The sequence below is a fragment of the Fistularia commersonii genome, chromosome 2, assembly GCF_037954325.1.
Source record: "Fistularia commersonii isolate RoL2024-O1a breed Wild chromosome 2, RoL_Fcom_v1.0, whole genome shotgun sequence".
Taxonomy (NCBI): domain Eukaryota; kingdom Metazoa; phylum Chordata; class Actinopteri; order Syngnathiformes; family Fistulariidae; genus Fistularia; species Fistularia commersonii.
Genome location: NC_141285.1, coordinates 26,805,187 through 26,832,849, shown reverse-complemented (window position 1 = coordinate 26,832,849; position 27,663 = coordinate 26,805,187). Strand labels below are relative to the sequence as shown.

General features: G+C 44.4%; 1 protein-coding gene across 2 annotated transcripts in view; it reads left to right on the top strand.

Annotated features, from left to right (window-relative positions):
- The first annotated feature begins 1,785 nt into the window (after window positions 1-1,785).
- Window positions 1,786-27,663, top strand: part of LOC147236880 (GDNF family receptor alpha-1-like) — a 95,859-nt gene continuing 69,981 nt past the window's right edge. Inside the window, exons 1-4 of one of the 2 annotated variants that reach the window (XM_086175246.1) lie at window positions 1,786-2,152; window positions 2,240-2,527; window positions 5,047-5,127; window positions 20,157-20,288. In XM_086175246.1, the coding sequence (XP_086031372.1) occupies window positions 2,098-2,152; window positions 2,240-2,527; window positions 5,047-5,127; window positions 20,157-20,288 (556 nt within the window). In that variant the 5' untranslated portion in view covers window positions 1,786-2,097. The remainder of the gene's footprint in view (window positions 2,153-2,239; window positions 2,528-5,046; window positions 5,128-20,156; window positions 20,289-27,663) is intronic. The other variant, XM_086175254.1, reaches the window with a different exon arrangement.

Sequence of the window (27,663 nt, the reverse complement as noted above, 5' to 3'; positions counted from 1 at the left end):
TCAGTAAGTGAGTGAAGAAAAACATTACAAACAGATCTTCTTCCTGTCTCACAGCCAATCACATGCCTCCATCTAACACACGGCCAATCACATGCCTCCATCTAAACCACGGCCAATCACATGCCTCCATCTAACCCACGGCCAATCATCTGCCTCGAGTCTGTCTATCTATCTAATTATTTATGTTATTGTTTTTATTTTCATCGTTTATTTTTAATCTGTCAGTGTTGAGAATTCGCCTTAAATAAAATCTATAATTATCTATTTATCCATCTATCTATTTTTATTTTTTTGTTATTTTACTTAATTTTTTTCATTTATTTTATTTTATATTGTATTCCTTTCTCACCTCTGTTGTTTTTATTGTCATGGTTTCTTTTTAATCTGTCTATGTTGAGAAAGCCGCATTAAATGCAATGTTATCGATCCATCTATCGATCTATCTATCGATCACGGCTTTTTCAACAGATCGCAGTATCTCGACCCACCGCAAGGTGGCGACATCCGCTCAGCGTCCGCTGCCGCAGGAACACACACACACACACACACACACACACACACACACACACACACACACACACACACACACACACACACACTTACAGACGCGGCCACACACACTTGGGACTAAAAGTTGATGGAACGCAGTCATAATAGTCTTAAAAGGTCACACACAAAGTTTACATCACATCATTTCTTTCTCTTTATTTTAAGGATTTCTTTTTATTTCTGTTTAATTTCTGGAGATATCCAGGTCCCTGTTTTTCATTTTTCACATATCACTCACTTTTTTTTTTCTCCTTCCATCAGGTGACATTTGTAGTTCTTTTTATGGAAATACTCTTTGACATTTTGTTCTCCGCTTGCTGATATTTTAATTATTTTTTTTGCTCCACATTTAAAAAAAAAAAAAACAGCTGTTCGCTCAAAGTCTTTTCTACCAGATTGGTCACTTTTTAAAAAAAATTGAATTTAAATCCAGGTATTCTCTACTATTGCTGCTTCCACAAAATAATAACAATAATAGCAAAATGAACTTTCACATTTTTTTCCCAACTAATTTAATTAGTTTTGTTATTTTTTTCCATTCCTTTTTCCCCTCAAACCAATTTTTTTTCCTTTCTTGGTCTTTTCATCACTTTGTCCCCCCCCCCCCCCCGTATGTGTGTGTGTGTGTGTGTGTAAAGTTTATTAAACAGGTTTTAATAAACTGCAATCCACGCCGTGTCATCAAGTGACAATAAAAGCAAACTTTTATTTTTGTACATCTATAGTTTTCGTAGCAATAAAAGAGAGGGATGATGTGTGGATGGAGGGAGGAGAGGGTGAGGAAGACAGGAAAGGGAGGATGAAGAGAGGGATGGAGAAGAAGATGGAGGAAGAGAAAGAAAGAAAGGATGGAAGGAAGAGGGAGGAAGGAAAGATAGAATACAAGGAAGGAGAGAGAGAGAGGGAATGAGGGAGGGTGGAGAGAGGAAAGGGGGAGGGAAGAGAGGAAGGAAGGAAGGAGAGAGAGAGAGAAAGGGGGGAGCTTGTGCGCGTACACGCGTGCACGCGCCCAGTGCGCTGCACACCGCACGCTCTCAGACGCAACATCCGACCGGCCGGAGTCGGACTCTCTCTCTCTCTCTCTCTCTCTCTCTCTTTCTTTTCTTTCTTTTTTCTCTCTCTCTCTCTCTCTTTTTCGATCCCGTCTTCCCCGTGCACGCGTCCGGGCTCGTCACAGTATCCGCGTGCGTGAGCGCGTACGCGCCTCAGACACTTTTCCACTTCGGCGGCGTGGAGTTTTTTTGTTTTTTTCCTCCTCTCTCTTTCTTTCTTTCTTTCTTCCCTTCTTTCTTCGTCTTCCCTCTCGCGCTTCCTTCCATTCCCACGCCGGAGCACGCGCACGCGTGCACGCACACGAACGAAGGACCTGTTTTTTTTTTGTTGTTGTTGTTTTTTTTTGTGTTTTTTTTTTTTTTTGTTTAACCCGCTCTCCTCAAACCAGTTCTCCACTCGGGAGGCGCAACCCGTGGACTTCACCTCTTCTTCTCCTCCATCCATCCATCCATCCATCCATCCATCCATCCATCCATCTCCACGGAGGTGGCGCGCATGGGGAGCTCCACGATGGCGCTCGCCGCGCTCTGCGTCCTTCTCCCGCTTCTAGGTGAGGAACCCCTGGTCTTCTCCACCGCACCACACCTGCACCACCACCCTTCATCTCCAACTTCTTCTTCTTGTCTCCTTCCTCCAGGCGCGTCCCGCACCGCGGAGGAACCCCCGCACCGCGGCCGCCTGGACTGCGTCCGCGCCAGCGAGCAGTGCTTGCGGGAGCCTGCGTGCAGCTCCAAGTACCGCACGACGCGGCAGTGCTTCGCCGGAAAGGAGGGCAACTTCAGCCGCGTCGAGGCCAAAGACGAGTGCAGGAGCGCCGTGGACGCGCTCAAGCAGAGCCCGCTGTACAGCTGCCGCTGCAGGAGAGGCATGAAGAAGGAGAAGAACTGTCTCAGGATCTACTGGGGGATCTACCAGACGCTGCAAGGTGAGTGTGTGTGTTCGGAGTGTGTGGGTGTTCACCCTGGACCTCCGGGTGAAAGGGCTCAGGAGTTCAACCCCCACCCCCCCTGCTCCAGGATTAAAATGTCTGAACATATTTTAAAAAAAAAAAATTCTAAAAAAAAAATGATGAGTTGGAGAGTTTATTACATTTTTTTTGTAGTTTTTGTGGAAAAGATAAAAATAAAAATGCGATGGAAATAATCCGGATGTGAGCGAGCAGGAGGTGGAGAAGATGCGAAGGATAGAACGTCAAGCGCTGATTTGTTGGCGAGGTTGGAGATCCAGTTTTTAGAGCTGGTCCAGGATGAGTCCAGGTCCTGGATCTGGATCCTGGACCTGGACTCGGATCCAGGGTTAGAGGTTCTGGAATTCTCCGTCAGCGGGGTTTGGGCTCGTGTGGGTGAGAAGGAGAAGGAAGATGGTGTTTTTGTTCCGCTGGAGAACCCTCACATGGAATGGGGGTTCTTCAAGAGGCCACATCTGACGCGCACACACACACACACACACACACACACACACACACACGTCAGCGGGCAGCGAAACCTGCTTTTTTTTTTTTGCCTGTTTTTCTTATTTTTGATTCATGGGGCTTTTTAATATACATTTTTCATTCTTCCTCTGCCTTATTTTTTTAAATCTAAATCTGTCATTTATTTTTTTGGGACCGAGAAAACCAGGTCTTGCTGATTTCACGGATTTTTTTAAATTAAAATTTTTTTTTTTTTTTTTAGCTGGAGCGGTTTGTTGATGGAGATATAAACTACCTAGATGTGTGAACGGTTGGACGTCTCTATAAGGGGCCCTGTGATTGGTCCAGGGTCAACCCCAGGGATCTGAGATAGGCTCCGCCCCCCTGCGACCATGATAAGCACATCCTGAATGAATGAACCGTTTCTGACCAGGTTGTGAGGAAGCAGCTTGAGCTCCACACACACACACACACACACACACACACACACCTCCTGCAAGGAGATGAAGAGGCTCTTAGCTTCCCGTCCATCAGAGCAGTCATCCGGCCGGCGCCGCCAGGGACGGACGGACGGGGCGCCGCCGTCACGGTTCAGGGCCTCGCTCGCACTTTTTGACCTCCCGCATCATTTACTGTGAAAGTGATGGAGCTGGAAGGAGGAGCGGAGGGGGGGAGGTGGTCTTCAAGGGTTCTTCTCGCTCATGGGGGAAGCAGGAAGGGGGGGTGGTTTCCTAAACTGCGTCCAGTCCGGCGTGGAGATGCCGCCTCCAGTTGTGCAACACAGCTGACCAACCTGCCCAATGAGGCGTGAGGACGGCGGCGTGGATATTGACTGACCCACATTCTACAGCCCCCTCCTCACACACACACACACACACACACACACACATATACATACACACACACACGCCACCGTCCATCCACGCCACCCAGGCACCGACACGCCCATCCACACACTTGCTTGTCTGGCTTTCTGTCCAGCCCGTCCATGCAGGGGGTGGCTCCTCACACACACACACACACACACACACACACACACACACGCTTGTCCGTCTGTCCATCCCTCCATCATCCATCCATGCAGCCCTTTTAAATACTCTATCTTTCTATCTATCTGGAAAGCTACCTAGCTAGCTAGCTAGTTCGCCATCTATCTAGCTACCTAGCTAGCTATCTTCTCTCTCACTTTTATTGTTTTTGTATTTATTGTGTCTTTTAAATCTTTCAGTGTCCAGAAAGGCCCCTTAAATACAACGTATTATTTAGCTATGTATTATTATTATTATTTTTTTTAATCTGTTAGTGTCAAGAAGGACTCCGTCAGTAAAATCTATCTATCGATCTATCGATCTATCGATCTATCGATCTATCTATCTATTTCTAGTTTTTCATTATTTTGTTTTATATTTTTACTCTCACTTTTATTAAGCTACCTATCTATCTACTTATCCATTTAGCAAGCTATTTCTATTTTTAAATTAATTTTTTACTTCTTTTTTTACTTTTTATCACTTTTATTGAGCAAGATATCTAGCTATCTATTTTTATTTTTTATTTTTTTTTATTTGAATTTTATTTTACTCCTTTCTCACTTTTAATGTTTTTATTTTCATCGTTTTCTTTTTAATCTGCCAGTGTCCAGAAAGGCTCCTTAAATAAGATCTATTATCTATCTATTTAGTGATCTCGCTAGCTAGTTATCAAGCTATCTATTTTTTATTATTTAATTTCATTTTTATATTCTATCACTTTGATTGAGCTAGCTAGCTAGCTATCATTTTTTTACTCTATCACGTTAATTGAGCTAGATAGCTATTCATCTTTTTTATTTTTATATTATTCTATTTGTATTTTTTTTGACTCCTTTCTCGCTTTCCTTTTTCTATTTTCATAGTTCCTTTTTAATCTCTCAGCATCCAGAAAGGCTCCTTACATAAAATCTACCATCTATCTTTTCATACGACACGAGAGAAAGAATGCGATTGGACGATACGTGACCGAGGTTGTTGACGTGTGACTCCGCCCCCTCGCAGGTAACGACTTCCTGGAAGATTCGCCCTACGAGCCGGTCAACAGCCGCCTTTCCGACATCTTCCGCCTGGCGCCCATCATCGGTAAGACCGACCCCGTTGACCCTTGACCCCTTGACCCTTTTGGCTCCGCCCCCAACTCCTGGTCGTTTCACCAAAGTGTCAATCAAGCATGCCGGCCCTCTCTTTCTCTTTCTCTTTCTCTTTTTCCAAACAAATGTTTTACCCTCCTCCCCTCTTTCTCTCTCTCTCTCTCTCTCGGCGGGCTCGAGCTATAGTTCTGAGTCTCAGCGGATCAAACCTCAGACGCCGTTTCATTGTTGTTGTTGTTGTTGTTGTTGCGTTCGCTGTTGTTGTTGTTGTTGTTGTCGTCGTCAGCGGCGACCTGCTGAATCCACTTGTTGCCTGCAACTTGCAGCGTGTGTCAGAAAAAGGCATGACAAGCGTTTCTCTGCTCTGGCTCCGTGTGCGCGCACGTGTGTGTGTGTGTGTGTGTGTGTGTGTGTGTGTGTGTGTGTGTGTGTGTGTGCGCAGAGTTTCCCCCGCCGCCCCTAGATGGTGGTGTTCCCTTCTGGGTTTGCCGCCGCTATGAGCGTTGATCAGTAAAGCGCAGGTGACGAGCGGCGTGTCGAATCAAACGGACACACACACACACACACACACACACACTGCCTCCACACTGTTTTGTTTCCGTTTTTTTTTTTTTTTTTTTTTTTTTTTTTTGACAAAGAATGCGGTTTATTCTCCGTTTCCTGTCTCTCTCCCTCGTTTTTTTTTTTTTTTTTTTTTTTTTTTTAAATCTCACAATAGGCCAATTTGCCCTGAGCCCATGCTGCTCCTACGTCGGCTGAGATCACGGCGTGGGAGTCGAGATGCCTGCAAAAATAAATAAATGAAAAAAAAAATAATAATAATCCCTCTCGGTTTATGGAGGGGAAACCCTGCCGCTCCGCGAGATGAAACCCGGAGACAAGTCGCAAATGACCCGGGGAAAGAAAAACAAAAAAATCATCAAGGAGCCAATTTTGGAAATTGAGACTAAAAACGAGCCGCGGGAGAAGCAGGAAGTTACTTGCAAATGAAAGAGGAATTAAGAGCTGATAGAAACACTAAATAAATACAGCAGAACCTCGGCTTATGAATTTCATTTGTTCTTTGACTCCGTTCGCGAACCGTAATGCTCGCGAGCCGAATCGTTGATCCGTTCTCCAGCACCGAAAACAAACCCTGCACTCTTTGGAAACTTTATACGGGATTATTTGTGGCCAAAATACAGCAAGGAATTAAAGATAACTTCATTACTGCTGTGTTTCTGGTGTTCTTTCTCTTCTTGCCAGCACTTGTACTCGGCGTTCTCTTCGCTAAATCAGCAAAAGTAAAGCCTTCTGGCATAGGAGACCCTCGCTAACGCTAACATGAACGCTATCTCCAGCATCTGCCTTTCATTAATCCAAGCTAACCATCACTTTTCTACTTCTTCTTAGATCCGAGCCCTTTGCTTCGTTCATGTAGTCGCCCCTTTAGCCACATTGGCCGTCTTCCTTTGCTAAATCAGCAAACGTGAAGCCTTCTCGCACATGACACCCTCGCTAACGCTATCTCCATCTCGCTGTCTGTCATGCATCTAAGCTAACAGCAACTTTGTTTGGTTAACATCGTCGCCCCTTTGGCCACATGAGTCGTCTTTCTTTGCTAAATCAGCAAAAGTAAAGCCTTCTCGCACATGACACCCTCGCTAACGCTAAATCCATCTAGCTGTCTTTCATTCATCCAAGCTAACAATATCTTTAGCCACATTAGCCATCTTTAGTGCATCTTTGTCCTTCGGGATCTTAGAGATGGTTGACTTAGCCGTGTCGTAGCGCTTGGAGAGGCCCTTAACACCAACGCCGTTCTCACCTTTAGCTATTATTTCCTCTTCAGATTAACTGGAATTCTAAATGTCCTCTTAACATCGCTAGCACTAGCATTTTTAGCCTTTTTGGGAGAAAAAGCACGACTGATGCTACGCTACAACGCCACAAAGCCTGTGTGATTACAGTTTGTGTTGGTGCATCGTGGCTCGTTCGCAGCTCCGATCAAAATTTGATCAAAAACTCCATCGGTTGGCCGATCGGGTTCGTAATTAAGACCAAGTTTAATTCATAAATATCACAATTACCTTTTGAAAAAAATTAGCTAAAATAACACATTGAGAACACTTTGAATTTTTTACCTCCAATGCCTTCATGAAAGCATGTATGTGTGTGGTTGTGTGTGTGTGTGTGTGTGTGTGTGGCATGTCGGTTTTTCCCGCCCATGTGTGTGTGTGTGTGTGTGTGTGTGTGTGTCAGTCAGGTAGTAAGACTTGCTGATCCCCAGCTGAGGGAACAATAGGAGACCACGATGATCCCCTAATTCTATAATCGACCCCACGTCCCTGCCTTGAGCCGCTAATCCTGTGTGACACCCTGACATATGATACACACTCACACACACACACACACACACACACACACGAGACCACCGAACACCTGTTGCCAACCTCACCCCCGACCCCTTCTCTTGTGAGTGAAAAGTTCGGGTTTCACTTTTTTTTTTTTTTTGTGTGTATCCGTTGAAACCCGGGCCGTGACTAAAGGGTCTTTTATTTTCCCGCAGCGTTCACCCTCCCCACTTGCTAAGCAACATGCTAAGCTAACGGGGCCGCGACGCCGCTAGCGCCACCGAGACGGATCGCGACCGGATCGGAAGCTGCGCGTTCGGGGCCGAAGCGGCTCGGCTCGTCAATTAGCCGCGATGCTAATTACCCTCCGAGCGCGGCCTCTCCGGGAGGCGGATCGTTAAATTAGCGAAATGAAATGACAAGAATTGATTGTTTTCCGTTGGCTTTGCGAGGAAACCGGACCCCGTTCATCCCCCCCCCCCCTTAAACCCCCTCTGCCCATGTGACCCATGTGTGTTTCAGTCCATTAAAGGCCTCAGGACACACACACACACACACACACACACACTGACAGGGTTCACACAGACACACAACCTCGCTATATATTGTCATCTGTATTAGCACAGATCCCATATGTGTTAGCGCCCTGCACTTTAGCTTGCTAATAGACGTTCATGGAGGTGGTGGAGGCCACGCTGAGTGACGACGGGGTGGAGATGGAGGTGTGTGTTGGACGTGGAGATGGAGGTGGAGGTTGGAGATGGAGATGGAGGTGGAGGTTGGAGGTTGGAGGTGGGCATTTCCATGTTAGCTCGCAGGGGTCGAGATGAAACGGCTCGTTCCTCGTGTTTGGAAGTCGGTGATCCATGCAGGTGTGTGTGTGTGTGTGTGTGTGTGTGTGTGTGTGTAACACAGATGCACAGCTTTGTTGTGAGATACAAGTGGTCTTTTGATTTCTCAACACGCCATTTGCTCCAGTCTAGCAGAAAATCAAAGCACCCTCGGACAAACCTTGTTTTGCCTTCGTACCTCCTCCTCCTCCTCCTCCTCCCTTTCTTTCTTCTGAGCCTTTAGAAACGCAAAGCGTGTCGAGCGTCGCTCTGCTCTTCACCGCCTGAGAAACTGTTTCACAATCGTTGTCCGATCTGCTCCGACACGACATTTATTAACCGTTATCTTCACCGCTATCAACTGTTCGCAGACGACGCGCCGCTATTCGTGTTTGTTTATTTTGCCGGGCAGCAATCGTCGGTCCGGACCATCCGGGCATGCTAAGTGCTACATGAGGCTAAAAGAGAATGCTAAGTTCTACATGAGGCTAAAAGAGAATGCTAAGTTCTACATGAGGCTAAAAGGGCATGCTAAGTTCTATGTGAGGCTAAAAGAGCATGCTAAGTTCTACATGAGGCTAAAAGAGCATGCTAAGTTCTACATGAGGCTAAAAGAGCATGCTAAGTTCTACGTGAGGCTAAAAGAGCATGCTAAGTGCTACATGAGGCAAAAAGAATATGCCAAGTTCTACATGAGGCTAAAAGAGCATGCTAAGTTCTACATGAGGCTAAAAGAGCATGCTAAGTTCTACATGAGGCTAAAAGAGAATGCTAAGTGCTATATGAGGCTAAAAGCTTGCTAAGTGCTACACAAGGCTAAAAGAGCATGCTAAGTGCTACACGAGGCTAAAAGAGCATGCTAAGTGCTACATGAGGCTAAAAGCTTGCTAAGTGCTACACAAGGCTAAAAGAGCATGCTAAGTGCTACACGAGGCTAAAAGAGCATGCTAAGTGCTACATGAGGCTAAAAGAACGAGGCGCTGATGGTAATCGACCTTCCAGGCAGCGGCCGAATCGCGACGTCACAACAACAACGGAGTGGGTGATTGTTCGGGAGTTGTTTTTTTAAATTCGCCGTATTGTTTTCAGTTTTGTTGGGGTGTAGCGGTGCCTGGAGGACAAACACAGAATAAAATATAAATAATATTGAAATAAAAATAAGAATTTAAAATAAAAAAGCACAGGTGATGCAAAGGAGAAAGTAGTGAATAAAAGGGAGTTTATGATTTAGGATTATATTTTCAGTGAAATGGATCACCTATGAATTACAAACAAAAGAAAGAAATATAATATATAATAATATTCATTTAATATGTAATATAATTTACAATATAATAAATTAATAATAATATTGTTTTCACAAAACTGGGGCGGCTGTTCCTTGTTTTTACATTTTCCATGAAATAACTGACTGATCCATTTTTTTGTTTGTTTTAAAGGTAATTCATATATATATTTTCTTTTTTATCCCTTTTTATATTAATTTTACATTTACTACTTTTTAGTTTAGAATATCTGTCACATCCTGCGTCATCTGATTGTTGCTATTTAATGTTATTCATGCGTTGTTCAGCAATTCGTTTCATTTCTTGCTTTTTCTATTTCTTTTTTTAATTTATTTATCTTATTTTTATCAAAATATCCAGGTGATTTCTTGACATAAAAAATTGAAATACATGCATATTTTATCGGTATTTCTTTAATTCACCCCCTGCCACCTGAGCCGTCGCGGTGTATTTTATTTTATTTTTATTTATTTTTTCCAATGCGTTGCGTGTTTGGCCTCTCGGCTCGCTCGCTTCTATCACACCCACTCAACGCACATAAGCCGTGACACACCGACACACACCAACCTTCCCGATGCGTCGCCACTTCAAACACATCTTGTCCTCCAAACCCCCTAAAAAAAATAAAAAAAAATTAAAATATATGCGTCGCGGCGGCGAAAACGGCTGTCGGCGCCTTAAATCCTTCCGCGGTGACATGGCAGATGCAGAGGAAGGCGCTCTCATTACGGCCTGCCAATGCTGCGAGATAAGAGTGTGTGTGTGTGTGTGTGTGTGTGTGTGTCGCTATCGGTTTCCACGCTCGTGTGTCACCAGATGTGTGTGTGTGTGTTTGACAGATAATGTCAGGAGGGGAATGTAGAGGTTGGAACATCAGCTGTAATACAGAATATTCTAGCGCCGGCGGGGGTCTGACCTCTTTGACTTTTATATTTCTTATTTTTATTTCCTTTGTCAGCAGCTTTGCTCGTAATAACGGGATACTTTGCGGTTATTTCTTTTTCTTTTTTTTTTTTTTTTATGGTTAAAGTCTCTATTATCTGTTCCCGCTCATGTTTTTCGCTGAGTTTTCAACACCGACGCCGTGTTTTTACCGGTAATGAACTGAGTGGGTTTCGGATAACGGTCGAGGAGCGAGAATGATGCATTTGTTGTTGTTGTTTCATTCGAAAATAACATCCGGATACGTTTTCCGGCTTTTGGTTCGTTTATTTACTGATTTGTGAGTCGCGAACGAATCGGCTCGCGAGTTAATTGCGTGACGACGGGTCGCTTTTGTAAGTCTTCTATTCCGGCTGCATTTTTTTTGTGAATTTATAAAGTAAATTAGCGTGTTAGCCCCGCGGGGAGGAGCAGCAATTCGCAGAGTTTGTCATTCGCCGAAAAGGAATCGGATGGGAATCGAATCATATGAGCAGCAAGTGAGTCAAATCAGTTGGAGGAGGGAGGTTACCTTGAGCTAACGAGTGAGTCGTTCATTTTGAGAGTGGTGAGGGCTACTGTTAGCTAATGAGTGATTCATTAGTTTTGTGAGAGGGGAGGGCTACTGTTAGCTAACAAGTGAGTCGTTCATTTTGCGAGTGGCGAGGGCTACTTCTAGCTAATGAGTGAATCGTTCATTTTGTGAGCGGGGCGAGCTACTCTGAGCTACTGAGTGATTTGTTAGCTTTGTGAGACGGGAGGGCTACTGTGAGCTAACGAGTGGGTCGCTCATTTGGAGAGGAGTGAGGGCGTCATGAGCTAACGAGTGAGTTGTTCGTTTTGCAAACGGTGAGGCATACTGTTTGCTAATGAGTGAGTCGTTCATTTTGTGAGATGGGAGGGCTACTGTTAGCTAACAAGTGAGTCGTTCATTTTGAGAGGAGTGAGGGCGTCATGAGCTAACGAGTGAGTCGTTCATTTTGCAAACGGTGAGGCCTACTGTTGGCTAACAAGTGAGTCGTTCACTTTGTGAGATGGGAGGGCTACTGTGAGCTAACGAGTGATAAGTTCATTTTGCAAATGGTGAGGCCTACTGTTCGCTAATGAGCGAGTCGTTCATTTTGTGAGCGGGGCGAGCTACTCTGAGCTACTGAGTGATTCGTTAGTTTTGTGAGACAGGAGGGCTGCAGTTAGCTAATGAGTCAGTCGTCCATTTTGAGAGGAGTGAGAGCGTCATGAGCTAACAAGTGAGTTGTCCATTTTGTGAGTGGTGAGGGCCACTGTTAGCTAATGAGTGATTTGTTAGTTTTGTGAGAGGGGAGGGCTACTGTGAGCTAACTAGTGAGTCGTTCATTTTGCGAGTGGTGAGGGCCACTGTGAGCTAATGATTGAGTCGTTTTTTTCTGTGAGTAGTGGGGGCGTCATCAGCTATTGAGTGAGTTGTTCATTTTGCTAGTGGTGAGGGCTACTGTGAGCTAACGAGTGAGTCGTTCATTTTGTGAGCAGGGCGAGCTACTCTGAGCTCAGAGTGATTCGTTAGTTTTGTGAGAGAGGAGTGTTGGGCGTCAGTAAAACGACCCGAGTTATGAACAATTTGTACATAACTCGGGTCGTTTTATCGACTCATGAGTCATGATTCCTCCCCTGCTACCGCTAGCTACTTAACTGCAACTGGACAACAGGTCACTATTGTAAGCCTTCTTTTCTAGTTTCATTTTTGTAAATATACAAAGTCAAATCACTGTTTTTGCCCCATAGGAAGAGCAAAACAAGTTCACTCAATAACTCAGCGAACGACTCACTCGTTAGCTCAGAGTAGCCCTCCCCTCTCAGAAAATGAACGAATCACTCTCAGCTAAGAGTAGCACCCGCCACTCACAAAACGAACGAATCACTCATTAACTCACGGTATCACCCGCCCCCTCAAAAAACGAACGACTCACTCATTTTTCAGAGTAGCCCTTCCCATCTGCAAAGTGCACAACTCACTCAGTAGTTCATATTAGCTTTAGCTCCAGCTAGCCTCCACACTCAGACAGTGGTTTGACTCACTGGCTGCTCATATGGATTTCATGCTGACCGACCGACTCGGTGGCTCAAATGACTCACCAGCTCGACTTCTCATAGGTGAATGACTCACCGATCAGACAAGAGCATCTAGTTTCCCATCGCTAGTGTCGAGTTTTACAAAAACCGCTGGGTTCATTTCTAGCTGATTTCAGGAGTGATTGTTTTCAGATTGATTCTTTAGTCATATCATTGTTGTCATGTAACTTTGTGCTGATTCGGATTAATTTCTTGGCCCGTTTGTCCTAATTTCCATTTAGTTTTTTAGCTGACTCTGCGGTAATACTCTGAGTTAATCATTTTTTTAGGCTTCTTGCAAACCGTTAGCGTAGCAGTATCGCTTTTTTTTTTCACCTGGATCAAACTCATTAAGCCAATAAAATCCACTGGACTGTTCGCGAATGTAAATCCACCGGCGGTTGGAGGTGATTCGGCTCAGATGCGGGATTCGGTTTCTCGGCGGTCACGGCGTCGGGTGAAGTCACCAGCTTTTTTTTTAAGAATCTGCCTCATCATTGTGTTTCCAGAAAAAATAAGATGCTGTAACAGCGACGTAGCGATGACATCACTCTGACTGCAGGGAATCCTGTATGACCAATGGACATTTTGGACTTTTTTAATTTAATTCCCTTCCTGGATGATTCATCCATCTTAGAAGGTCAAAGCGCCCGCAAACACTTCCCATCCGTGACTCGTGATCTCATCTCTTCCTCCAAAGAGGTTCCCCTCCACGTCAGTTCCCATGCTGTTGAGAGGCCATGGTGTTTGTTCTTTCCTCACCGGGGCCCAAGCTAACTAGCTTCTGTTGCAGTAGCATAAGGCCAAACCTGAGGTCAGATCTACAGAGGTCTGGTCTACCTCACACTCAGAGCTGAAGGTAGTCAGATTCAATGGTACTGCTTCGCGTCACCTCTGGTGCCCTAGCTTCTGCAGATGTGCTTCACCTCTGGTGCCTAGCTTCTGCAGGTATGCTTCACCTCTGGTGCCTAGCTTCTGCAGGTATGCTTCACCTCTGGTGCCTAGCTTCTGCAGGTATGCTTCGCGTCACCTCTGGTGCCCTAGCTTCTGCAGATGTGCTTCACCTCTGGTGCCTAGCTTCTGCAGGTATGCTTCACCTCTGGTGCCTAGCTTCTGCAGGTATGCTTCACCTCTGGTGCCTAGCTTCTGCAGGTATGCTTCACCTCTGGTGCCTAGCTTCTGCAGGTATGCTTCGCCTCACCTCTGGTGCCTAGCTTCTGCAGATATGCTCCGCCTCTGGTACTTAGCTTCTGCAGGTATGCTTCGCCTCGCCTCTGGTGCCTAGCTCCTGCAGGTATGCTTCGCGTCGCCTCTAGTGTCTAGCTTCTGCGGGTATGCTTCGTGTTGCCTCTGGTGTCCAGCTCCTGCAGCTATGCTTCGCCTCTGGTGCCTAGCTTCTGCAGATGTGCTTCACCTCTGGTGCCTAGCCTCTGCAGGTATGCTCTGCCTCTGGTGCCTAGCTTCTGCAGGTATGCTTCACATCACCTCTGGTGCCTAGCTTCTGTGGGTATGCTTCGTGTTGCCTATGGTGTCCAGCTCCTGCAGCTATGCTTCGCCTCTGGTGCCTAGCTTCTGCAGGTATGCTTCACCTTTGGTGCCTAGCTTCTGCAGGTATGCTTCGCGTCGCCTCTGGTGCCTAGCCTCTGCAGATGTGCTTCACCTTTGGTGCCTAGCTCCTGCAGGTATGCTTCACATCACCTCTGGTGCCTAGCTTCTGCAGGTATGCGTCACCTTTGGTGCCTAGCTTCTGCAGGTATGCTTCGCGTCGCCTCTGGTGCCTAGCCTCTGCAGATGTGCTTCACCTTTGGTGCCTAGCTCCTGCAGGTATGCTTCACATCACCTCTGGTGCCTAGCTTCTGCAGATGTGCTTCACCTTTGGTGCCTAGCCTCTGCAGGTATGCTCTGCCTCTGGTGCCTAGCTTCTGCAGGTATGCTTCACATCATCTCTGGTGCCTAGCTTCTGCGGGTATGCTTCGTGTTGCCTATGGTGTCCAGCTCCTGCAGCTATGCTTCGCCTCTGGTGCCTAGCTTCTGCAGGTATGCTTCACCTTTGGTGCCTAGCTTCTGCAGGTATGCTTCGCGTCGCCTCTGGTGCCTAGCCTCTGCAGATGTGCTTCACCTTTGGTGCCTAGCTCCTGCAGGTATGCTTCACATCACCTCTGGTGCCTAGCTTCTGCAGGTATGCTCCGCCTCTGGTGCCTAGCTCCTGCAGGTTTCCTTCACGTCACCTCTGGCTGCTCGCTCCTGCAAGTGTGTAAAGCTACGGGACAACTAACAAGGGCGTCCTTGACTGAGGACATTGGGACAAAATCACATGAGCACGATGGATAAACGGCAGCGGTCCAGATGGGCATTGGCTAGGCTCAAAACAAATGCATGAATGGCTAGAATTAGCCACCATACAGTCAAATAACCCTCTTATTCAGATATGTGTTCTACCTCGTCTTAAGTAGCTCGCAGAAATGAAAGAAATTGGCAACAAAAATATATTTACGTTTCCCAAAGTACAGACTCCCGTCATCGGACATTTGGATTTAACAGATTCTCACCCGTCCGTTGCCGTTTTCAGCGGGGAAAGAGTTTCCTGCTGCGTGACCTTTGCAGGGTTTCACTAATTAGCCAAATCCCGATGAGACGGGACTTTTCCGCTCTGACACTTCCCCTCGCCGACGTCGACATCCCGACTCCGCCTCCCGACTCCCCGCACAGTTTGTTTTGTTAAAGACTCCAAATCCGCCGCTGACGTTAATGTCCCCGTGCCTTCGACTCACATGAAACCTAATCGATACGGCGCCGTGTTAGATTGGAAACCGCGGCCTGTGTCTACAAGAATCTATTGATTCCCTTCTCTCTCTGCAGCGGCGCTTCCGCTCGGACGAGGTGTTGGGTTCCAGACGCCGGGGGAACGGTGTTTTCGCTGACCTTGTCTCCTCCCGCCACGCGTCACGTCTTTATTTACTTATTTGGCGCTCGGAGAACGCGCCGGAGGATTTATTTTTGGCTAATTATCGGCAGGGGTTTTCTTTTAACGGAAAGCAAAGCTTAATGTTTCCTCCTTCCGGCGTTTCTATCCGCCGTCAGACGATACCGACGGACGTTTCCTCGCCTTTAACCACGTCACGTTGTTTCTGCTCGACAATTTTTTGTGTTTAATCAGTTTAAACATCGATGTCGGGCTCACGGGGTAAGATTTCAGCCGTCGTGCCGCTAGTTTTAAGATTAGCTTCGTCGTAGCGTCGGTCTTTGCTGCGCGATGTATTACGGCAGGGTTTTGGGATCCGGGCCTTCGTGGACCACCTGGTGGTCCGGCTAGTCCAGGGGTCGGCGACCTTTAACACCCAAAGAGCCATTTGGACCCGTTTTCCTCGGAAAAGAAAACACCGCAATTATTTTTTGACGTCTAAAATAAAGGTACCGTTACCTTTACACTTTGTATAAACAAGTGTGTTGCTTCTGAAATTCACAAAGTATTACAGAGAAAATTACATTTTATTTGTGGAATGAACTCATTTTGAGCTTTCAGAGCGCGTAGCGGAGCCTTGACCTGAATTTTAAAAATAAATCGGGAAAAAGTCACTGTGTCAGTAAACAATAAAAATTAATATTTGCAAAATATCTTCATAAATATTTATTTTACCTTCTTTATGGGACTTCTGCTCCTGAACTTCTGCGCGCAGCATCTGTAAATCTGGACTTTACCGGAGTGTGACGTTATTTTGAGCGTCGAAAAACAATAAATATAATTTTATTTAATATTTCAAGATCACAATAATCTTCCAACTTAGAACTAAAAGTTGAAAAAATGAATCAACACAAATGAAATACACTTCAATTCAATATTTATCATTTATTTTCCGAAGCCACTTGAAGTGGACTGGATCAACAAGCTACATGCTAGCGGAATGACGGGGAAAGAGTGCAGTTGTAGTTTTCCACCGGTTGTTTCAAAATCTTTGCAAAGAAAGTTGACGTCTCAGCGTCGTCTAATCGACATCTCAATGATATCGGATGATATTTAACATCCGGCGTCACCCGACATCTACGACTTACCGACATTAATCGACGTCTCACCAAGAGTAAATTAAATTAGCATTGCACCGGCGTCACTAGGACATCTGACTGACGTTAGCATAACGTCGCAGATCTGAAATCAGCGCCTCTGTGACGTTAAATTGTCATTTCTCGAGTGCTAAACCGACGTCTCGCCGGTACAAGGAAGTCGCGGGATCTTAAATCGCCGCTTCTCCGACCCTAAATTTGTGATAGCGACGTCTCGGCGGCGCTAATTTGACGACCGATTGCCGTAAAACCGACGTCTCGGGGGTGTCTAGTGGAGTTTCAGAGTCGAACCCGACTTGGACTCCAGCTGTGCTGTAACTTCCCGCGCAAAGGCGTCCTCGGTATGCCTCGGTCCGTCGCGGAGTCCCGGTCCCCGCAGGAATCCGGATCCCGGTTCTCCGCGATCTTCAGGGAAGGTCACCGGATCCCATTTGTATTCCGTCTCCGAGCCCTTATTATCTCCGTCCTGGCTTTTTAAGAGGCCAGCTGCCCGTCAGGCGGGGCGGCTCATCCTGCGCCGGATAAACGGCGTGGCGGCTCCGCCGACAGGGGTTGCCGGTCCGAGCGCGACGCCAGCCGGCGCGGCGCTCGCCAGCTAAATCATTTAGTCAAAGGTGAGCAGCTTGGAGTCCCGCGAGAGGCCCGTGATTGTAGGAGCGATTCATCATTGTTAATGAATTCGTCTGACAGCTCCAATCGGCGGGAGGGAGGCGGCGCCAGCTCCGCCGCCGCCGCTTTGTACTGCATGCAAATGCGGGCAATTAACTTTTCAAATACAAAGCAGCAGACGCCTACACCGCTGAGGTTTGCTCCGCTGCGCCCGGACTCACGCCGCCGCGGCCGCACGGCGGATTCAATCTGGATTCGGGTGGTAGTTTGGGGGGCGGCGGCGTCAGGAGGGCGGCTAACAAGGCATAAGTACCGCTAATGTTCCCGGCGTGTCATCACTTCAGACTCTCTGGAAGTCCAAAGTAGCTCAAGGTGAACTTGTTTCCGGCGCCCCTGTAGCCTAGCGCTTAAGAGCTTGTTAGCGCTTCTAGGGTTCTAGAGTTGGAACAGGACTTGTACAACTTTGTTTTTCTTTTTTTTGGAGTGCTTCATGTGACTCCGAATGGCTTCTAATGGGACTGTTGTTGTCAACAGCTGCATCTCCCGCCTTCCAGGAGGCGCTGGTGTTAGCGCACTTTGGCTAGGATCCTCTAGGTAGCTTCAGAAACCCTGTGCTCACCTGTCAATCATTCTGTATTTACCATAAATAATTAATATTTGTGAGCAGGATATCGTTGTCCAGCTATTTTCCAGACCCCATCATTCTTTATGATTTCATCTAAACTCCTGGCTAGCTTGAACTCCGCTACATTTGCATATCTTTTAGCGACTTTCTCGCATTTTCTCTCCTTGTGCGTCACTGGCCGATACGAGCCAACTTGCCATGTATCGAGGAGCCTTCGAAGCGTAACTTCAAGCTAGTAGCTTGTTTAGTGTTAGTCATTTCCTCGCTAACGGCAACCAAAGTTGTACTTCCACTCCTGTAAATCATTCCTGCTCCAGGTGAACTCCAGCCTGCTGGTTAGGTGGTGATTCCTTCTTGGTAACCGACCTCCAGGCTGTTTAGCGGCGCTAGCAGGCGACAAAGTGGCTGCTAGCGCCGCGTCCGGTGGGGTGACTGAGCAGCAGCAGCAGCTGTGCGAGATGTTTGGCTCCCAGCGTCGCGTCTCCATGGACTTTAATACTCCAGTTCTAGGGTTTCGCTCCGGCGCTGTGGCGGATTTACAGAAACGTGTCGGTTACAGCTCGCGTCTTGGAAAAAACGGCGGCTTCCGGCGCACAAGCGAAGTCCAGCAGATGTTTTCAGATGTTTGCTTGTTTTGGATTTAAGGCCACTTCTGAAAAGAAAAGCTCAGCAGAAGTGTCCAGCTGGAGTTTGGGTCTAGAAAGTAGCCTAAAGCAAAGCAGTGTGGAAGGAAGTCGACAAGGACAGCATGGAGGTGGAAGAATCACGTTAGCCGTTAGCTAACCGGACTTATTCTGGCCCGAAATGTAGCCGTTCCTCTGCTAGCCCTGGAAAAGCCTCTGGCCAGAAGATCTTGGACCTCCTCGTTGCTCCATCTGACCGGTGACCATCACCAATCTGCAAGAAGGTCTGAAGGACGTATCTGGCAACGGTGGCTCATGAGCTCCACCGATCACCAAGCATGGAAGCTCCTATGCAGCCGCAGAAAGGTCCGTCCTCGGAGTCGATGCTAAGATGGTTCGAGGAGCTGGAGGTCCAAGATCCCTGGAAAGGGAAGGTTCTAGAAGGTAGTTCCTTCACTGAGCTACTTTATGTCCTTCTGGATCTCCGAGGCCGTCTCTTATCGATTTGCAGGAAATGTCCTGTTAAATCCATCTGATTTATATTTCCATATTTCCGCTGTTGGTGGTGTGAAGGTCCTGGTGCGTGGAAGCTGATCTTCATGCAGATCTTCTGCTCCCTGGGAGGATTTCACTTAAACCTCTGCTATTTGGTCCGCGCCATCTTTCGCTAACAAGAACGGCAATCGCCTCTGCGTTTCCCTCCTCATCCTCTCTTTGATCACGAAGGAGCAGCGCACACACACACACACACACACACACACACACACACACACACACACACACACACTCAGGCCTGGTTCCAGCGTGTTAAACCAGGCCATCGATACATAAATTTGCATTCGTTTTGTCCGCGAACGTTCTCCAAGCTAGCAAAACCCCTAGCGGCGCCGGCTCCCCGTCGCCGTGGTCACCGGGTCGGCCATGACGGTCCCACGAGACAGGAAGTTCACGGGTTGAGAACGAAGGTCAGGTCTTATTAGTTGATTAGTTCTCAAGCTTTCCATAATGGTTTACTTGTTTGAAGAAAAGTATTGATCAGTCAGGGTTAGCGGTATGCCGGAGCCTATCGCAGCTGTCATTGGACGAGAGGCGGGGCTCATCCTGGACCAATCACAGGGCAGCATATAAAGACGTGCAACCATTCACGCATACATTCATTTACATGTCATACAAACGCAAACATTCATTCACATGTCACGGAGACGTGCGTCCATTCACCCGGTCATTCACGCGTCCTCTTGGGACATTTGACCTTCAGCCTCTCATTCACGCGTCCTCTTGGGACATCCATCCAGACGGCTCTCGGAAGGTCCGGTGTATCTCCAGATGGTTCCTCCCAGGCGTGGAGGATGTTGTCGGCGCTGCCGTTCCCCTCCTTCCGGGATCTCGCCGTGTTTTTTTGTCTCGTTTGATCTAGAAGAACTATAGTCCTTCGCCTCTCCTTCTCCGCTCAACCGCTCTTCCTCCTTTTAACCACAACGGGAACCCTTCACCTCCCCCTCCTCCACCTCCGCCTACGTCACATGATCCCAATGCTCGTTCCCCACTTCCTGTTTCCTGTTGTTTATAACCCGTGAGCCCCCCCCCCTTTCCCGTGACCTCTGTGACCCCTGCTGGTTGGAGGTCCTGAACCGAGCCCATCTCTTACAGAGGGTGGGGAGCCGTGGAGCAGCTCGGCCACTTTGTCCCCGGGAAGGGGGCCCCGGGGGGGGCCCTCCTCCTCCACCGAGCTGCAGGACCCCAGTAGAAACAGGAGAGCTCACCCCAATTGGGCCATTCTGGGTAAAAAAAAAACAAAACAACAAGCAAACTTTTATTTTGTGTGCATGCATGGCTGCAGGAATAACACCCGCTAACACTCCAGTAGCTCCAGGCGCAACCAACGCTAGTTAAAGTTGTGTGTTGATGTTTTTATTTTTATGGATTTCATAAAAAAAAAAAGAAAAAATGTCCGCATATTTTTAACTATTTTCAAAAATTCTATGAAATTTTCTTTAATTGCTAATTTATACTAATATTACTAATATGCTTTCATTTGTTTCAACTCTGCTATCTGATGTGTTTACTCACTTACGTATTGATGGATTTCATCCGTGTGACGCCTCGGCGGCGAGATGAGTTATGTTTGTGTCGCACCTGTTAAATAATCCGGGATCAATTTCACAGCGAAGCACAAGAGGGGTTTTAAACACATTTATGACATAAGAGTTTTCTGATCAGCGCAGTCGTAGCTTTATTTTTCTTTGATCTAATTTTATTTTATTTTATTTTATTTTATTTTATTTTATATTATTTTGTTTTATTTATTTTATTTCATTTTATTTTATTTTATTTATCTTACTTCATTTCATCTTAGTTTATCTAATTTCATTTCATTAATTTTTCTCATTTCATTTATTTTTTCCCATTTTATCATATTTTATTTCCTTTACATTTTAGTTTATCTAATTTCGTTTCATTTTATTTAGTTTATCTCATTTTATTTTATTCTATCTAATTTCATGGCATTTATCTAATTCTATTTCATTTTATGTGATCTAAGTTAATTTCATTAATTTTTCTCATTTCGTTTGATTTTTCTCACTTTATCTAATTTTATTTCATTTCATTTTTAGTTCATTTCATCTTATTTAGTTTATCTCATTTTATATTATTTATGTAATTTCATGGCATTTATCTAATTTTATTTCATTTCATTTTTAGTTCATTTCATTTTATTTAGTTTATCTCATTTTATATTATTTATGTAATTTCATGGCATTTATCTAATTTTATTTCATTTTATTTAGGTCATCTCATTTTTTTTAATCTAAATTCATTTTATTTATCTAAGTTATTTATTTTCTCTCATTCATCTTTTTACATTTTTTTTTTTCAAATTTTATTTCATTTTAATTAATTTTTTTTATATTTCATTTTATTTTGCTGGTAGCATTGTGTGTGTGTGTGTGTGTTTGTAAATCGCAGTTGTGTATTTTGGGGGTAAAAAAGGCCGATGTCTCGATACGCCGACGATGCACCGAAAATACCTTCGCAAAGATCTCACTTAAGATTTGAATATTTTCCAAATTTTCAGTTATTGTTGGCAGAGTGAGCAGGAAGTGACCCGAAAATCAACACGGGAGGAATTAACGTCACCCGACCCCCTTAAAAAATCAACCAAAAAATTAACAAAAATGTTAAAAAAGCCTAAAATTACCTCGAAAATCAACTCCCCGTAATATAGCAAGAAACTAGCTAACTGTTAATAAATGACACAAAAAGGATCTAATCGATTTGAATTTTTTTTATAAATGAACAAGAAACGACCCCAATTCCACACAGTTCTTTAAAACAAGGCAGAACCTTCATTTTTAGTTTTGAACGTTCCTTAAAATGGATAAATCATTATCAGAGATTATCAGAAAGAATGAGCGTTGGAATAGTCAGGAAAAGAAAAACATGACAAAGACACAAGTCAGTCTAAAGTTTTCAAGAAATTATTTAATTATGAATTAAAGTCTACTCTCCTTGAAAAAAAATCCCCCCCAAAAAATTAAAAAAGAAAAGAAAAGCTAAAATTGGCCAGAAAATCAGCTCCCTGTAAAATAGTCAACAATGACAAAATAATAAGATAAAATCATTTGGAAATGTCACACAAATGATCAAGACATTAAACGATATTCTTTAAAATCCTTGAAATATTTTTGTAAATTTGTAAATTGTAAATTCTGAAGAAATGCCTTCGCTTTGTATCTCAAACCCGGCGAGGAATTTTCCTTAAATTGTTGAATCAGCAGCAGAGTAGGTTAAAAAAAAAATAATTAAAAAAAAAAATATATATATATATATATATATATATATAATATAGGATATAAAAATAATTTTACGGTAAAAAATAACATTTGCATTTGGGAGCCATAACGAAGGGCAAAGAGTCTCCAAAAAAACAACACGTACAAAAAAAGACAACAAACGTAGCGCAATCCGATATGCCATCAAACCCGCGGATGTAAACAAAGCGCTTTTTTAACTAGTAACTAGTTAGCGTAACTAGTTCCTGCACCAATCTTCGTGGCAAACCCCGTCCGTGGGAATGACGAAACAACACATTCTCAATAAAGTTATGGGAGACGATAAAAAGTACCACCAAATTTAGCCCCCAAATTGTGCTTAAACTCTTGTACTTGTATGCTTCGGGTTGCTCTTCCGTGCTAAGCTACGTGACCCCGGACGGGTCCGCCGAGTCCTCCCGCCGCCGGGGAGACCAGGACTCGGGTCTCCTCGCCTCCCCCTCTAATCCGGTTACAGACGGCGCTTCCGTCCCGGCCGCTCAGTCATTCACGTCCCGGGGGGGTCGGGGCGTCCTTCAGACCGGCAGATGTGCTCCGGCGAGGAGGGGAACCCGGGACGTGTGGTGTTTTGCTAATCCCTCCCGAGTTAGAGTTACAGCGCCGACGGGTCCACAAGGACGGCGCGAGGAGAAACCGAGATAGCGGAGGAGATCGGCACGGCGGCCGTTCGGCGCTAATGGTTAGCGGGGATTAGCGCCGCCACCTCGGAGTCCAAAAACATGCTAGAGGTTCCACGTAGATCCTTAATTGTCTGGAACGTGTTCAATTTGACCTGTAAACTCAGATCACACACACACACACACACACACACACCGTGACCCCCGACCTCCTCGGGGGTTGAACCGTTACCACGGTTACCGAAGACAAACTCGACAATGCTAGCAGACGACCCCAGGTTACACTCCTCTCCTTCTCTTGCCTGTAAGTCCGATTACGATATTGATCATTTATCATCAACCCGCCCAGCTAACACCCCGGTTACCCCTCCGTTCCCACGGCAACGGCGTCCGGCTGTGAGTAATCCCTTTAACATTTGGAAGCGTCGCCGTGGCAACTTGACAAAGCACATAGAATTACCTGTAAGGCCGTGTAATGAGTCCGGGGATGGACTCTTCCATGTCTGACAGTTTAATGGCGCCGCGGGTCGAACCAACGGCTCGACGGACGTACACACACACACACACACACACACACACACACACACTTCCTGCTGCGGTTGTTGTGTTCAGTCATGCAGAATGTGCATCTACAAACCTGCCTCTTCATCACCGGGAACGACAGGTGTTCTGGTCCGGAGGTCAGACATGTGTGTGTGTGTGTGTGTGTGCGTGTGTGTGTGTGTGTGTGTGTGTGTGTGTGTGTGTGTGTGGGCAGATGGGCTTTTCTCTTTTTTTTCTTTCCGCTTTGAAAACACTGATGTTATGATCAGGAGATGACTGGGTTCACTGAACTCCATGTTCTCCTACCTGAGTTCTAGATGTTCTCCTCCATTGGTTCCTTCCACGTTCTCCTTTGGTTCTCTCCATGTTCTCCTCCCTGAGTTCTCCACGTTCTCCTCCTTTGGTTCCTTCCATGTTCTCCTACCTGGTTCCTTCATTTCATCCTCTCTCGGTTCTCCATGTTCTCCTCCATTGCTTCTCTCCATGTTCTCCAACATGGTTCTCTCCATGTTCTCCAGCTTGGGTCCTTCCACGTTCTCCTACCTGGTTCTCTCCATGTTCTTCTCCCTGAGTTCTCCATGTTCTCCTCCCTGAGCCCTCCACGTTCTCCTCCATTGGTTCCTTCCATGTTCTCCATTGGTTCCTTCCATGTTCTCCTTTGGTTCTCTCCATGTTCTCCAGCTTTGTCCCTTCCACGTTCTCCTACCTGGTTCTCTCCATGTTCTCCTCCCTGAGTTCTTCATGTTCTCCTCCTTTGGTTCCTTCCACGTTCTCCTACCTGGTTCTCTCCATTACATCCTCTCTGGGTTCTCCATGTTCTCCAGCTTGGTTTTATCCATGTTATCCTGCCTGAGGTTCTCCAAGTTCTCCAGCTTCATTCCCTCCACGTTCTCCTCCATTGGTTCCTTCCATGTTCTCCAGCTTGGTCCCTCCCATGTTCTCCTCCCTGAGTTCTTCATGTTCTCCTCCTTTGGTTCCTTCCACGTTCTCCTACCTGGTTCTCTCCAATTCATCCTCTCTTGGTTCTCCATGTTCTCCACTTGGTTCTCCATGTTCTCCACTTGGTTCTCCATGCTCCTCATGTTCCAGGTGACCTTCAGGTGTGAATGAGAGCGTGAACGGTCGTTCTCCTTCAGTGATTGACAGCAGGTTAAGCTCCGCCTCCAGCATCCGTGGTCGCTCCCTCCCTCTCTCTCTCTGCGTTCCCGTGGCGACGGGACGGCGTTTGGCGACCATGAAGTCGCCACGGCGACGGCGTGAAGCGCTCAGAAACATCTGCCGCTCTGAAGGCTCTTATTTTGACGGGGCGTCTCTGAGGGAGTGTTTCCACTGCAAGTACACACACACGTGTGTGTGTGTGTGTGTGTGTGTGTGTGTGTGTGTGTGTGTGTGTGTGTGTGTGTGTGTCCTCCAGGACGCCAGTGTTGTGATTAATTAAAAAAGCCCCTCCTGAAGGCTCCGACTGAAAGAAGTAAAAAGTTCCTCCATTTAAAGAACAGAAATGGTTGCAGGGATTTTGTTGCTTTTATGAGAAAATCTTTTTTTTTTTTTTGTTTATTTTTGTTTTATTTTACAGGTTGAGACCAAAAAAAAACAAAAAAAAAAAACTGGTAAACCGCAGAGGCGGATTAAACAACAGCTACCGATCGATATATTGATTTGACGACATATTTATTTATTTTATTTTTTTATTCTGGTTTTTTTTTCCTTATCCGTGATTCTATTTATTTATTTTCTCATTCATGTTTTGTGAGGTATTTATTTGCTTTTTTAACTTATTTATTACTTTTTTTTTTTTTTTTTTTTCATTTTTATTCTTTTTCCTCGACTCGCCGACGACAGTGATTTTGAACCGACAGTGTAATTTTCTCCAGTCCTTAAATTACAAACTCATTTTAGTTATTTGTTTGTCGTCTGCGTTCATATTAATTTTATTTGTTACGTCTTTATTCCTCCGTATTTGTTGGTTTGTTCAATTTCTTTAACCGCTTGCCTATTTTGTATTTTTATTCCTTTTTTTTTTCTTTTTCCTTCAATAAGTGACTGCAATGAAGTAGAATTGAAGGAAATTCAGTCCTTTATTTGTTTATTCATTTATTTATTATCAATTACCTTATTTGGCCCCACAAATCAATTTATTTACCTATTTTATTTATTGATTCCTTTAGTTGTTTTTTTTTTTTTTACTCATTATTTTACATATTTACCATAGTATTATTTATATGTATTATTTACAATTCACTATTTATAATGAGTTCATGTATTTATTTATGTATATATTGATCTGTCTAAGCATTTATTATTTATAATTTATAATTCACTTATTTGATTAATTAATATATTCACTTATCAATCTGTATAATTATTATATTATATTATAATTGAATTCTTTAGAATCAATTGGTTAATTTATAAATGTATTCTATCTATTGATCCATCCACATATCTAATTATTTATGACTTGTAGTGAACTTATTTCTAATAATTAACTTCTATCTATCTATCTGAGTATCAGTTAAAATTAACCATAATTAATTGTGTCGATTAATCTATCGATCTATCTGAGTATATCAGTTGTGATTAACTTATTTATAATTAATTAGTCTATCGATCTAATTATTTATGATTTACAATGTATTTATTTTTAATATATGTCATTATTTGTTTATTTATCTATAATTATAAACTATGATTATTTATTATTTATGTTTTTTTTTTCCACTGAATCCCTCGAACAAGTGATACGATGAGTTATTGACAAACAAAACTTGTTTTGGACTTTTTAAACCGTTTTAAAACACAAACCGGCGATTCTTCGAAAACCCAGCTTTTTTTTTTTTTTTTTTTTTCCCCTTTTTCCGTCTTTTTCTTTTCCAAACGCGCCGGAAAAATCACACCTTCTAACACAAATATAATGAATCCGCGTTAAATGGGGGGGAAAAAATATAAATAAGAAACGGCGGGATTACGAGGTGGGCGAGGAGGCGGGAAATGAGACGCGGCGGTGAAGAAAAATGCCGAGGCGATAAAACACCGGCGGCGGCGGCGGCGGCGGCGGCGGCTGGGGGGAAGCTGTCTCTGGCGGCGGCGTCGGGGTTTGGGTTTGTTAAACAGCTGTTGGAACAGAAAGGTCATCGGGCATCACTCAGGTTCTGACAGTCGCACGGGAAGAGTCGTCCCCGCGGCGCCGAGCTTCCAGCGCCGCTCGCCGCTAATGACTCATAAACCACCGGGACTTTGACTCGGCCGATACGCCCGCTGCATAATTCATGGGGGAAGTGGCCCCTCGCCACCCCCGCCTCGCCGCCAGAGCCCCGCAGAACATTGAATACCTGCCGTTTAAAAGTAACCTTATTACCGTGTTATTACCGTGTTATTACCGTGTTATTACTGTGTTATTACTGTGTCGTTACTGTCTTATTACTGTGTTTTTACAGGGGAATTAGTTTTAGCTTGGGGGAATTTTTTTTTTTTTTTTTTTTTGTTTTTAAACGCTCAAGGTGTCAACAAACAAGCAAACAAAGTAGCATATATACATATATATATATGTATATATATACATATATATGTTACATTACATTGCATTTGGCAGACGCTTTTATCCAAAGCGACTTACAATAGAGGACATAGGGACTGCAAATACACTTGCAAATACACATATATATATACATATATATATATAGGTGTGTATATTTATGTATATGATGTCGTTAATGTAGTCTATATGGTTTATATTTATATTTTGACTAATCAATTTGTCCAAGAGACTAATCAAATACACGCATCTTATATATATATATATATATATATATATATATATATGTTTATACAGAGAAAAAGACCAAAATTATGCAATATCGCGCATATATAAATTGTGTGTAAATACGTTATTTTTTGCAACAAACAATAAAACACAAACTTCTCTCAGAGTATTACAAAATAATCCATTTATTTTGTAAATATAATTATGATATAAAATAATTACCAATTAATACATATATTTTATATAATTGTATAATTATTTAAATTTTATTTATATTATTTAAATATTTTATATTTTTTACTTTGTCATTTAATTTTTTTCCTCAGTGATGAATAAATGAGGTGTTGGATAAATAATATTAATAATAATAGCAATAATACCAACTGATTCGACACCCTGTG